General features: G+C 35.9%; 1 protein-coding gene across 1 annotated transcript in view; it reads right to left on the bottom strand.

Moving 5' to 3' along the window:
• LEKR1 (leucine, glutamate and lysine rich 1) overlaps window positions 1-14,531 on the bottom strand; it is a 165,878-nt gene that overhangs the window by 82,473 nt on the left and 68,874 nt on the right. The window contains exons 5-6 of the mRNA XM_055321383.1: window positions 7,506-7,681; window positions 595-780 (exon numbers count right to left, since the gene is read on the bottom strand). Coding sequence (XP_055177358.1) covers window positions 595-780; window positions 7,506-7,681 — 362 coding nt within the window. The remainder of the gene's footprint in view (window positions 1-594; window positions 781-7,505; window positions 7,682-14,531) is intronic.

The following is a 14,531-nucleotide window of genomic DNA, read 5'->3' as shown; positions in this document are numbered from 1 at the left end:
GTAGGAATTGACAAAAGCAATTTATATACAGTGCACATTAGGACCTAAAAATGTTAGTTCCCATCTACTTCAGCTTCTTACGGTTAGTCTAGGCCTGGGTTACAGCACAGATATTTTCTAAATGGCTACCCAGCTCCAATTGCTTGATGTCTGGAATACCTCCAATCACTGCTAATAGCTTAATTTTGCTAAAACACGGCTTATATTATATCATTCTCCTGACTACCAACTTTCAACGATTCCTACTGCCTTTAGGGAAAAGTGCAAATTACATAGCCTTAGTGCCAAGACACTTATTCCTCTGAGGTAGAAATTTAAAACTTTGCCCAAGGTGCCCAAAACACAATTTTTAATATTTTCATTTGGGAAAAATTAAGGAGTATATTCACTTAAGTCTCATCACTCTAATTAGCAGAACGGGAAGGAAGATGGTAAACACTGATCACAGGCACAGTTATTGACGTAGTTACTAGTAATTAGGCATATTTGCAACATAAAATAATTAAAACAAGACTTTTTATAAGAGAAATAAAGATTTAGACATTTCTTATTATGGCTAGTTGCTAACAACAGCAAAAAATAATTTTCTTTTACCTACTACTTCTTTTTGCAAGTCATGGCATCTGGTTTGCAAGTTTACTTCCTGTTGTTTGGATGCCTGAATCTGCTGAGACCTCAGTATGGCTGCATCTGACAACAATTTCAGATTTTTCATTTCCTCTTCAAGGCATGTCTTATTTCTCTGGGACACTGTCAAACTTTTCTTTAGTATCTCTATTTCTGTAAAGAAAATTCAAAGTTTACTAATAGACAAAATTAAATCATAAATCATTTCCTCATAGAATGATTATTTTCTTTTAGGAAATTAATAGTTGAAAGTCAACATGACTTTTCTGTCAGTATAATGACACCTAACCAAAAAATTTAAATTTAGTAGTTATTCTGAAAAAATAAAAGGATTGTATCACTAAATGATGCATGAGAACCTTTCGCAGTTCAGCCTTGAAATTGTATTAAATGGCAATCCATTTTGCTTTTTAAATACTCACATATATGAATATCTGCATAATGTTCTGAGTTTTATTGAAATTAAATTGTTTTCCTGGCACCACGATTCAGAAAAGTAAATTTAAATGTGCTAGCATGAGCTGGTTGGGTGACATTTCTAGGAAAGTAACTAGGGTATATGCTATACAAATCATGAAGAAAGGCAGTAGGGGTGGAGAGGAATAAAAGAATGTAGTGTCCAAAACTAATAAATTTATGGGCAGAAAGTATTAGTTAATATACCTTAATGATTCTAGTAATACTCTGTGCCCTCAAAATGAGACCAGAATTTCATCATAGCAATCACTTGGCATTATTCTATCTCCTTAGATTAAGCTTAATAGAAATATGCCTTGACAGCATTATGTAGATTTAAATGTGCTAATTTTACATAATTTTGTGAGAAATGCATGGAGCACATCACCCTTTAGAATAATTATCAAGCTCTCCCTTAATCAATCTCTTCAGCATGACTGTCTTAAGCCACTATTAAAATATTTTAAAAACCAGACAATAATGGTAAAGTACTATAAAATTTGTACAACCACAGTTTATTTGAATTGATGAGGATGTGACCTATATGAAAATATGGACAGTCTGCTTTTTCTGCTTGGCATCCCCTCCCTTGGTTAGCTTGTCCTGGGCTGTGTGATGGGTGTAGCGCGTGACTGGGTATCAGAGGAGTCTGGCTTGGTCTTAGAGCCACCACAGCAGAAGCAGCAGCCACGTGGGCAAGTGAAAACCAGAAGCAGACATCCCTAAGACAGACATGGCAGCAGGGGCAATGTGGGCTGGTAAGTGGTTACAGGAGAAGTCAGGTGCTAGGCCAGACGGGGCACAGAGAAGAGAATATGCCGATGAGTAGGATTGGATTAGGAATGTAGTCCAAGCAGAGGAATGCAAAATGTCTTTCTGTGGGTGACGAGTATGTCTGGAAGAGAACATGACCCTGAAGACAGATCTAGGGCATGAGCACAAAGGGTCTGGCACCTTCATCACTTTTAATTACTGCTCAAAATGGAAAACCTGGGGCAATAAATCGGCAGGGACCAAATAAGTGAGGTTCTACTATATTCCAATGATTACTTTATATGGGAATCTTTTTCCTAAGAATAACTATGTGCTTCTAAATATTTATGGATATGCACCTGTTTGTATGAGGAAAACTGCTAACACACTAGTGCATAAAATTTTAAAAGAAGAGAGTTTAAAAAAATATGAAGGTTGCAGTTTTTCCTCAGGCCTAAATAGTCTTCTTGGGTATTTCTGTATCAAGGTGGCTCCTTATGCTGAATAAATTGTCTCATATCCTAATCATATCTGTGTTTAAATCAGAATGACACTGCAGAGGAGTCTGCACATGCTGTCACCTATTTTTCATTTGCCAGAATAATACTGCTTAGGTTAGCAGGCTGACTCTGTAAGTATACACTACTATCTGTCTCGAAAATAACTGCTCGTGTCAACATGACTTTCTTTTTTTTTTTTAATATTTTTTATTTATTTATGATAGTCACAGAGAGAGAGAGAGAGAGGCAGAGACACAGGCAGAGGGAGAAGCAGGCTCCATGCACCGGGAGCCCGATGTGGGATTCGATCCCGGGTCTCCAGGATCACGCCCTGGGCCAAAGGCAGGCACCAAACCGCTGCGCCACCCAGGGATCCCCAACATGACTTTCTATCTGACATTAAAATAATAAGAATCTGCAATACAAATTTATTTGTAAAATATATTCTTAACACATGGAAAAGTACAGCAAGATTTCCAAAACAACAGGAGCAATGTTTCTGACATGGTATTAGGAGAGTAAACTCAACGAAGGTGAAGTCAGTCACCCTTGGCAAATTACACATCCCTGTTGTTTGGCAATCCTGGTGTCAAATAGTCAATCCTACTTTCATCATTTTACAACTTCCTGTCAGTCACGTATCCCAATTTGGGGTTCAGAAGTTATCTCCACCAGATTAACCTATTCTGGTCGTTATACCCACCTTCTGTTTCCCCGTCTCAGTACCCCCTATGAAGGCCTCCTGACCTCATACATCGGGCCTGCTGCTGCTCATACGCTACCACAGCCTGGAAATCTTTCCTGACCCAATCTGGAAGTGACCTACATCTTCCTGGAACTCGCACCAACTATCCCATTTTTATTGCACTGATCATATGCATACATATGACCTACTATTAGACTGTAAGTTATTTTAGGTCAAGATAATATCTTACTCATTTTTTATGCCACCCACAATTTCTACCATGATGTCCTAGAAATGACAGGAGCTTAATACATATCTACTAAATGAGTAAAGTCATTGTTGAGCAAAACCCCTAGTTTCTGATATACCGGTTTCTGAATATTTTTTTTTCTTACCTTACCCTTCACTTCATAGGCAAGCATTTTGAGGCCCAGATTATTTAATGTCAGACTAGATAAGGTAGTAAAACACACAAGCAAAAGGAGCAAACATTTTTTTTTTAAGGAGCAAACATTCTTAATAAGATAAACAAATAGGCCTATCCTATCCCTAATCTCTTCAATTTTATGAAAAATGTGGGCTACATCTCTATGCCCAATTCAGAACTTGAATTTTAAAAGTTCAAGAGCTATTCAATCAATAGTTACTTTGATAATGGAAGCAAATTGATTCTACTTAAAATAGTCTACCTTTAGTGTGGTGATTCTACCCTAAAAATATTTTTTCCCTGAAATTTCTGGAAAAATAAAATCCTGTGCTCTGGTTTAAGAAAACCTAATCTAAGAAAATTTGAACTAAAATATATTGATTACACAAAGAGAAATCCACTCATTAGAGGGGTAGGAAATATTTCACTCATATCTGCTATTCAATGATCAACATATTTTGTCAGTAAGAAAATATTAAGCAATGCCTTTTCTAGGAATATTGTTTCTTTTTTGGACTTTGATTTTAAGCCTAAATTTTAATGTGCAAATCTTTTAAAGTATCTCAAATAATGTTGTGCAATGTTTATGGGGTTCACTATATTTATTAGTTTGTTAGGGCTGCTGTATGAGTGGCTGAAGCAACAGAAATTGATTTTTTTTTCATAGTTCTGGAAGCTAAAAAGTCTGAGATCAAGCTATCAATTGGGTAAGTTTCTTCTGAGGGCCAGGAAGGATGGATCTGTTCCAGGCCTTTCTGCCTGGCTTGGAGACACTTGGCTGTGTCTTCAAGACTCTTCCCTCTGTATGTATCTGTTTCCAAATTTCCTCTTTTTTATAAGGAACATCAATCACATTAGATTAGAGCCCATCCACTTTATTTCTTTAAGGACTCTAATTCCAAATGTAACTGTATTTGTAGTCCTGAGGGATTAGGACTTCAATGTATGAATTTAGGGGAGTGATAAAATTCAGCCAATAACACTACAGTTTAGAATATTATTAGCATTTACATTGTGATTATAAATATGCAAAAAATAGATGAGCATGTGTTGGAATAGGAGATAAAATAAGAAAATGAAAATAATTATGTTAGGATAAAGGAATTAGGAATATGAATTAGGAGGTTATTTCACTTCTTATAAAAATGTTTCATGTTTTTTTATATCAACTTTTCAATTGAAGAACTATGCCATGCAGAATCAACTCATACCATAAAGATACATCCATGTAGATCATAAATAAAGGCTGAGAGTTTTTTTTAAAGTATTTGTCATTTAAAATGTTTGTAATACTGTCAAAGTTTATAGCTAATACAGGTTTTTAGCTTTCAGAAGAAATATCATACAATGTTAACTAATTTAAGTACAATTATTAGTATTACTCTTACATATTTCTTTATCTCGATAAGATCATTCTGTTGTTCTTAGTCCTGTTAGCCACATGGACTTAAAATTATTTTAGGTCATTATGTTCTCAGGAAATCTCTACAATTTTAGACATTTCTAATAGATGTGATTTCATTTCATTATGGTTATAATTTGCATTTCCCTAATTGACTAATGATGTTGAACAATTTTTCACATGCTTTTTGCCATCTGCATATCCTCTTTGGTGAAATTTTTGCTGATATATTTTGTCCATTTCCTAATTAGACTGTTTCTTTAAAATGTAGAGTTTTGAGAGTTTTTCATGTATTCTAGATAAAAGTCCTTTGTGTGGTCCACAAGTGTTTTCTCCTAGTCTTAGTGCAAAAGTTCTTAATTTTATTGAGGTTCTAACTATTAAGTTTTCCTATTGTACATCATGCCTTTTTTTTTTTTGGCCTACAGATAACCAATTACTCTAGTAATTACTCCAATTACTCAGTTGTCTCCAGTATTACTTTCAGTCAGTTAAAAAAGGCTAGGCTATCCTTCCTCCACTGAACTGCTTGCTTACCCTTGTCAAAAATCAGTTCAACATATTTATGTGGGTCTGTATTTTATATATACATATATATTTAATATATTATTTATATATTAATAAATACATTTAAACTATAAGAACATTATTTATTTATTTTTTTTATTAGTTTTATTTAAAGCTACAAGCCTGCCACAAGAACACTTTAGGATAAATGTGTGGACATATGTTTTTACTTGTGGAGGGCATAAATATCTAAGGGAAGAATTTCAAGGGTCATTGGTTAGGTATATATTAGTTTTATAACAAAACCTGTCAGATCTTTTTTTCAAAGTGGCTATAGCATTTTATACTTTCACCAATTTGTATGAGTTCCATTTGCTTTCCTTTCTCACCAACATTTGCTATTCTCAAGCTTTTTCATTTTAACCAATCTGGTGAGTATGTACTATTGACATTTGCATTTCCCTTTTGACCAATAATGTTGAGCACTTTTTCATGTCGTTATTGGTCATTTGTATATTTCCTTGTAAAGTGTCCATTCAAATCTTTTTGCCATTTTTGATTGGGTTTTTTGTCGTTTTGTTACTGACTTGTTGGTGTTCTTCATGTAACCTGGACAGCAGTTCTTTGTCACATGTTTTTCTAAAATATTTTTTCTGTCTGTGGCTTACCTATTCATTTTCTTAATGGCATGTCTTGATGAACGGAAGTTTTTAATTTTGATAAAGTCTAACATACCAAGTTTTAGTCTTTTTCTTACTTCTATGCCCTATCCAAGAAACTTTCATTTACTTCCAATTTATGAAGATATTTGCTCTATTTCTTCTTTGATAGTTTTAGCTTTTATCTCTAATTCTATGATTTATCTTGAATTAATTTCATGTAGCAGTCAAGGTATATTTTGCCATATGCTTATTCAGTTGTTCTATCACAATTTGCTGAAAGACTTTCTCACATTTGATGGGTTGTTTAAAATTTTCCCTGTGCACATGTATTTCAAGAATAGGCCAAAGATTTGGAAAGAGTTTATATGCAATAATCTGAGCGCTCTCTCTGATCAACTCTTTTCTGGGATATTCTCTCTCAGGGAATGCCTTAATCCATGTCCTCCAGTCTTTAAGCTGATAGATTTCTATCAGAGTCTTAGCTTCCCTGTATGGAACACACTGTACCCTGCCCTCAATCTAACAGCCTTAAACAAACAAACAAAAATAAAAAATAAAACCCCAGAGAACTCACCCAGTTCCATTCTTTTCTTTTAATTTAAAAAAAAATAGCCTTTTACAAAGTATATCAATTTCATAGAAAAATTATGCAGAAAGTACTGAGAATTTCCACATAACCTCTCCATACATGCACAGCCTCTCCCATCATCAACACCCTGCACCAGAGTAGGACATTTCTTATAATCAACGAACCTATACTCACACATCATAATTATCCCAAATTCTTAGTTTTTATTAGAATTCACTCTTGGGTTTTACATTCTGTGGGTTTTGACAAATGTAAAATGACATGTACCCACTATTGTAGTATCATATGAAGTATTTTCATTGCTCTAAAAATCCTCCAACTCAACCTATTCATCTTTCCCTTCCACCTTGGCAAAAACAGATTTCGTTACTATATCCATAGTTTTGCCTTTTTCAGAATGTCATTTAGTTGGAATCTTATCGTATGTGGCTTTTTCAGATTGGCTTCTTTCACTCAGTAATATGCCTTCTCTCAATATTTGACATTTCTTCTGTTATATTAACGATTAAGTTTTGATCACTGTGCAGTGTTTTTAAGTAGTGATTTTGTCCAGAATTTATCAGTTACCTGAGGAAAGACTGATCCAACATGAAATACAAAGTCATGAACAGAAGAAAAAATTTAAAGTACAAATTGGCACATTGAACGGTAAAAAAAAGACTTCTGGTCACAGCTCCAGATAGATGTATCACGGTTTATCTTAGGTCAGCCTATAATTATTGAATTCCAGTGTTCAGAGAGGCCATAACAGCCTGCTAGTTTACCAACCAATAACAAATTTAAAAGTTGATCACAAGTCCCATCACATAAAATGAAGAATTATTTCATTACATATGATGCACCATACACCCAAAAAAAGAAAAGAAGATGATTACATTCTAAATATACATAACGAACCTGTCAATGCTGTTTCACTTATGGATTTAATTTGTAGAAAAACTTCTCCTTTCAGTGAAGTCCAATTTTGAAAATTATCACATACTTCATTTTTAATACTGGTTAGCTCCCTTTTGGTAAAAGTAAGTAGTGAAAGAGTCTTATTCCAGAAATATTTGTACTCCACCAATTTTTGACTGTAAAATAGTTTTAAAAAATTAAGAATTTTTTTAAAAAGGAAGCATATTCACAAATATTTCATCGAGAAAATGGTTTTATTTGAAAAAAACATTTTGAGAATGACCATATAATTTATTGTCTAAATGGAGACAATTTTGAAAGTAAAAGGAGTAAAATAAAGGTGCTATTTTATTTTGCTGAGATGACAGATATAAACTGAGGATATCCCAGGAAAACTGAGGTATATGGTCACTCCAGCTTATTTCTATTCTGTTATTATTTTAGCTATAAATAAAGACAGCTAACTTTTTCATACACATTAATTCTATTAATCTTTTAAATTCATTCAACAGTAAATGCTTGGTAAAGAAAATTAGGTCAAAGTGAAAATCAGAGCCAAAATGAGAATCTCAGATTCTTAGACAGTATTCTTGCTACATACCAAAATTCTCCAGGCTATGTAAAAGCTGCGGTAATAATAATATCTTTTAAAGTGATTGATCCAGTGCTTTTGCTTCATGAAATGTCACAATTCAAAGTAATCACATATTTTTTTCAATCTCAGTGATTTTTATCACTTCAGATGTCCTGGCTATAATTTACCTAATAATCAAAAAAGATTCAGGCATAGATCTAGGAGTTATTAGCAAAAACATGATGACTGAAGCCATGGAAGTGTAATTATTTGTTTAATATTTATCTTCTCGAATAGACTAGATTTATGATGCAGAGACTATATCTGTCTTATTCATCACAGTTTCCCAAGCACCTAGCACAGTACCTACCACATGTATATGCTCAACAAATACTGACAAAGGAATGAGTAAAAATAAAAGATCACCCAGTTGGATGAATGAAGAAGTGAATAGTGCTGAGGACAAAAACACTGGATAACACTAACATTTATGGGACTAAAACAGAAAAAGAATGCCTCAAAAAAGACTAGGGAATAAAAGAGAAAAAAAAAGCAATATCAGGAAATCAGAGAATTTAAGCAAAAAAGTAGTGGTCAGTGTTTAAGCCTTCAGATAAAGGCTGAACAGAGTCCACCGTACCTGATATTAAGGAGGCCTCTGGTGATCTCAGAGAGAAACATTAGGTAGGAAAGGACAGAGCTATAAAGCAGAAGTGACAAAACAGGTGATACCAGCAATCATGAACCTTGACTTAAATGGCAAGAAGAGAAAGAGAAAAATGCAGAGTAGAATGGTTTGTTGAGGTAGGAGACACCTGAGCATGCACACAGCCACAAGTACAATTAGAGGCTAAAAACCCAGACAAGAGGTGCAGTCAATTTCTTGTGTAAAGTCCTAGAAAGGACAGATGTAAGGCAGAGGCCGAAAGATTAGCCTTTGTCAGAAAGAAGGGTGATATCATTTTATATGTCAACTAAAGTCCACCTGAGTGACCAGAAGCCACAGGAGAGGCCTCAATCAGCATGCAGAGCTGGGAGCTAAGAGACGCTAATTTCAAAAAGGAAGAGAAGGAGTCCAAATAGATCACTTAGTCAAGGGGGACAAAAGTAAGAATGGGGAGTCTGAATGTGGAGCCAGAAACTCGTAAGACAGGGAGACAAGAGCTATGAACTAAGTCAAGGTCAAGGGCTAATGGTTTGGTTTAAGGAAGCTGCTGAGAGTAAGCCATATACATGGGAGCCCAGGCTTAGAAGGATATTTAACAGAAAAAAAGACTGGATGCAGATTCAGGGGCTTCTGTAGGAGAAGGGCAGAACACAGAAAGTTCAAGCTTATTTGCTAAGAGCAGATTCATGTTTTGTGGGGCCTAAATCTTATATGATTAGTGGTGAGTGGGAGGAGTGCTTTCTAGAAAAAAAGAATTCAAAAATGATGTCTATATGAGGTGGCTGAGTAGCTCAGTTGGTTAAGCACCCAACTCTTGATCTCAGCTCAGGTCATGGTCTCAGGATTGTGAGATCGAGCTCCACGTCCAGCCTCATGCTAGGTGTGGAGCCTGTTTAAGATTCTCTCTCTCTCCCTCTGCACCCCAACTCTTTCTTGCTCTAAAAAAAAAAATTTCAAAATTAAGTTTAAAAAGTGCAATTATATAGAGGATGAGAAAAATCATTATAAATAAAAATTAAGTTGATGTCCACTAATATCACAAAATACAGGAAAATAATAAGCCGAAACCAAGAATCAGAGGCTTAACCAACTTGAGCCGCTCAGGTGCATCCACTTGCAATTCTTGTCTACATGTTCTTTTTTTTTTTTTTAATTAATTAATTTATTTATTTATGATAGTCACAGAATGAGAGAGAGAGAGAGAGAGAGAGAGAGAGAGAGGCAGAGACACAGGCAGAGGGAGAAGCAGGCTCCATGCACCGAGAGCCCGACGTGGGACTCGATCCCGGGTCTCCAGGATCGCACCCTGGGCCAAAGGCAGGCACTAAACCGCTGCGCCACCCAGGGATCCCCTTGTCTACATGTTCTATAACCACTTGTTCATATGAGAACCATTTTTATATAATACTTTATGGGGAGAGAATATAAAAATTACATAACCTTTCATCTAGCATGGCCATTAGTTTTTTATTACTGGTAGTTTCAAAAGATTCTTTCAGGTTTATGGCTTATTATTGATAATACTGTGTAAATATTATATACCATGTAATTTGGAAAAAAGCTTATCAATTTTTTATATGATTATAGGATTAGGAGCATTTCAAGTGTTTTTAGAAAATGACTAGGCTTAAATTGTCTTTGAAATGATGAGACTCATAAGCCAATGTATCTTAGATGTCCTTGAAGTCGTATGATTTTTATGTTGTAGTCAGTGAAATTGGCAAGACACTTAAATTTTTTGTAAATTGGCAAGACACTTAAATCTTTCTTCAATGTATTTGAATAACTGACTCCACTTCATTGAATGGATTATGAAATAATCCAAGAGATTTTTGTTTTGTTTTGTTTTAAAGATTTTATTTATTTATTCATGAGAGACCCAGAGAGAGAGACAGAGATACAAGCAGAGGGAGGAGCAGGCTCCATGCAGGGAGCCTGATGCAGGACTCGATCCCAAGACTCCAGGATCATGACCTGAGCCAAAGGCAGATGCTCAACCACTGAGCTACCTAGGTGCCCCAATCCAAGAGTTTTTGTTGAAAATGTATCTTTCTTTTAATGAATTCACCTGTAATATAATCTGCAAAAAAGTTACATTTTTTAAAGATTTTATTTATTTATTCATGAGAGACACAGAGAGAGAGAGGCAGACACAGGCAGAGGGAGAAGCAGACTCCATGCAGGGAGCCCAATGTTGGACCCAATCCCAGGACTCCAGGATCATGCCCTGAGCCAGAAGGCAGACACTTAACCGCTGAGCCACCCAGGCGTCCCAAAAGTTACAATTTTTTTTGCCAGAATAATTTCTATGCTTAAATTCATCTTTCTTGTTTTTATTCCATTAATTTAAAAAAATTCATACACATCAAAATCAAGCGAGAGGCCCCCTGAGAACCTTGGAAGGGGCTCCTGAGTGAAGAGGTCTGAAATTTGCGTGTCATTCCATTCACTGTAAATGATGTCTGGGTTTATAATGTTAATTTTTTTTTTTTTTGCAAAATATGAAGGAAGACACATAGCTGCTGAGAGATGAGCAGTCCAAGCAGAATAGTGAGGACTTAGAATAGTATTGGGGAAAAAAAAAAAAGAATAGTATTGGGGAAACTGAAGGCCTGGTATTTAACAATCTGTTAGTATGAAGACTGACAGTTGTAAGGGTAATTACAACTAAATGAGTAGCGGTAAAAGGAGTTGGAATATTGGTAAACTCCTCTAGGAAGAAACATCCTCCACATAGAAAATCCTAAAGAATCCACACACACACACCACCCTCAAATACTAGAACAAACAGGTTCATCAAGTTCACAGGCCACTGGATACATGATCTACACGCAAAAATCAGCTTTATGTCTGTATACCAACAATAACCAATTACAAAAATAATATTAAAATAACCCTACTCATAATGACATTAAAAAGAATAAAATATTTAGAAACAATTTACATATTTAGCACAAAGATACAAATGCAGTGAAAGACCAAGACACCTGCACCCCAATGTTCACAGCAGCAGTGTGCACAATAGCCAAACTGTGGAAGGAGCCACGATGTCCTTCAAAAGATGAATGGATAAGAAGATGTGGTCTATGTATACAATGGAATATTCCTCAGCCATTAGAAGAGACGAATACTGGCCATTTGCTTCAACGTGGAAGAACCTGGAGGGGATTATGCTGCGTGAAGTAAGTCAATTGGAGAAGGACAAACATATGGTTTCATTCATACGGGGAATATAAGAAATATTAAAAGGGACTTTAAGGGAAAGGAGGGAAACTGAGTGGGAAAAATTAGAGAGGGAGACAAACCTAACTCTGGGAAATGAACAAAGGGTTGCGGAAGGGGAGGTGGGCACGGGTTGGGGTGACTGGGTGATGCGCACAGAGGGGGGCACGTGATGGGATGAGCACTGGGTGGGATACTATATGTTGACAAATCAAACTCCAATAAAAACAAATGGAAAAAAAAAAGAAAGAAAGAATTTACAAAAGGAGTGCGAGACTTGTACAGGCATAACCTGGAGACATTGCAGGTTTGGTTCCAGACCACCACAATAAAGTAAATTTCACAATGAAATGAGTCAAACTTGTTTGGTTTCTCAGTATATCTATAGAAGTTATGTTTATACTAGATTGTAGTCTATTAGATGTGCAAAAGTCTCATGTCTTAAAAATGTATATATATTAATTAAAAATACTTTATTGCTAAGAACTGCTGTCATATGCATTTTCAATAAGTCACAACCTTTTTGCTGGTGGAGAGTGTTGCCTCTACGTTGATGGCTGCTGACTGATCAGGATGATGGTTGCTAAAGGTTGGGATGATGTGGCAATCTTTTTTTTTTTTTTTTTTGGTGCAAAAAAAGTGATTTTTATTAAAGCACAGACACAGGATCTGAAGGCCTAAAGAGCTGCTGCAATGGGATTGTGAGGAGTGGCTGAGTATATACTTGGGAACTAGGGGAGGTAAGGAAAAAGGATGTTTCCAAAAGGACTTTAACATGTTAAAGAGGACTGAAAATATAAGACCGCAATGAAGTTTGCCATGCCAATTGACTTGCTTTTTCACAAATGACTTCTCTGTAGCATGCAATGCTGTTTGATAGCATTTTACCCACAGCATTTCTTTCAAAATTTGAGTCAGTCCTCTCAAACCCTGCCCACCACTTTATCAACTAAGTTTATGTAATTTTCTAAATCTTTTATGTCATTACAACAATGTTCTTAGCATCTTCACCAGGAGTAGATTCCATTCCAGGAAACCAGTTTCTTTGCTCATCCATATGAAGCAACTCCTCATCCGTTAAAGTTTTATCATGAAATTGCAGCAATTCAGTCATATCTTTAGGTTCTATTTCTAATTCCAGTTCTCTCGCTGTATCTTTAGATTCTATTCCTTTTTTTAATAATAAATTTATTTTTTATTGGTGTTCAATTTGCCAACATACAGAATAACACCCAGTGCTCATCCCGTCAAGTGCCCCCCTCAGTGCCTGTCACCCATTCACCCCCACCCCCCGCCCTCCTCCCCTTCCACCACCCCTAGTTCATTTCCCAGAGTTAGGAGTCTTTATGTTCTGTGTCCCTTTCTGATATTTCCTACCCATTTCCTCTCCCTTCCCTTCTATTCCCTTTCACTATTATTTATATCCCCCAAATGAATGAGAACATATAATGTTTGTCCTTCTCCAATTGACTTACTTCACTCAGCAGAATACCCTCCAGTTCCATCCACGTTGAGAAATGACAAATACCCACCATTTGCTTCAACGTGGATGGAGCAAATGGTGGGTATTTGTCATTTCTAATGGCTGAGGAATATTCCATTGTACATCCTAATTCCAGTTCTCTCGTTATTCTCACTACACTAGTTACTTCCTCCACTGAAGTCCAGGACTTCGCAAAATCATCCATGAAGGTTGGAATCACCTTTGTGCAAACTTCTGTTCATGTCGATATTCTGACCTCTTCCCATGATTCATAAATGTTCTTTTTTTTTTGATTCATAAATGTTCTTAACAGGATCTAGAATGGTAATTCTTTTCGCAGAAAGTTTTCAGCTTACTTTGCCCAAATCCATCAGAGTAATCATTATCAATGGCAGCTATAACCTTACAAAATGTATTTCTTAAATAATAAGGCTTGAAAGTCAAAGTCACTCCTTGACCCAGGGGCTGCAGAATGGATGGCATGAAAACATTAATCTAATTGTACATCCTCACTACACCTCTTGGATGACCAGGTGCACTGTCAATGAGCAGTCATATTTTGAAAGGAAAATTTTTTTCTGAGCAATAAGCATCAACAATAGGCATAAAATATTTAGTAAATCATATTATAAGCATATTTGCTATCATTCAGGCTTTGTTGTTCTATTCCTAGAGCACAGGAAGAGTAGATTCAGCATAATTCTTAAGGGCTCTCGAATTTTCAAAGATCATAAATGAACATTGGCTTCAACTTAAAGTCGCCAGCTGCATTAGCCCCTCACAAGGGAGCCAGCCTGTCCTTTGAAGCTTTAAAAACAGGCATTGACTTCTCCTGTCTAGCTAAGAAAGTCCTAGGTGGCATCTTTTCCCAATAGAAGACTGTTTGTCTACACTGAAAATCTGCTGTTTAGTGTAGCCACCTTCATTACTTTGCTTAACTACATCTTCAAACTTGCTGTGTAGCTTCCACATCAGCACCTGCTACTTCATCTTGCACCTTTGCTATGGAGACGGCTTCTTTCCTTAAACCTCATGAACCAACCTCTGCTAGCTTCAAACTTTTCTTCCACATCTTCCCTT

The sequence above is a fragment of the Nyctereutes procyonoides genome, unplaced genomic scaffold (genome assembly GCF_905146905.1).
Source record: "Nyctereutes procyonoides isolate TBG_1078 unplaced genomic scaffold, NYPRO_anot_genome, whole genome shotgun sequence".
Classification (NCBI taxonomy): Eukaryota; Metazoa; Chordata; class Mammalia; order Carnivora; family Canidae; genus Nyctereutes; species Nyctereutes procyonoides.
This window is presented reverse-complemented; position numbering and strand designations above follow the sequence as displayed.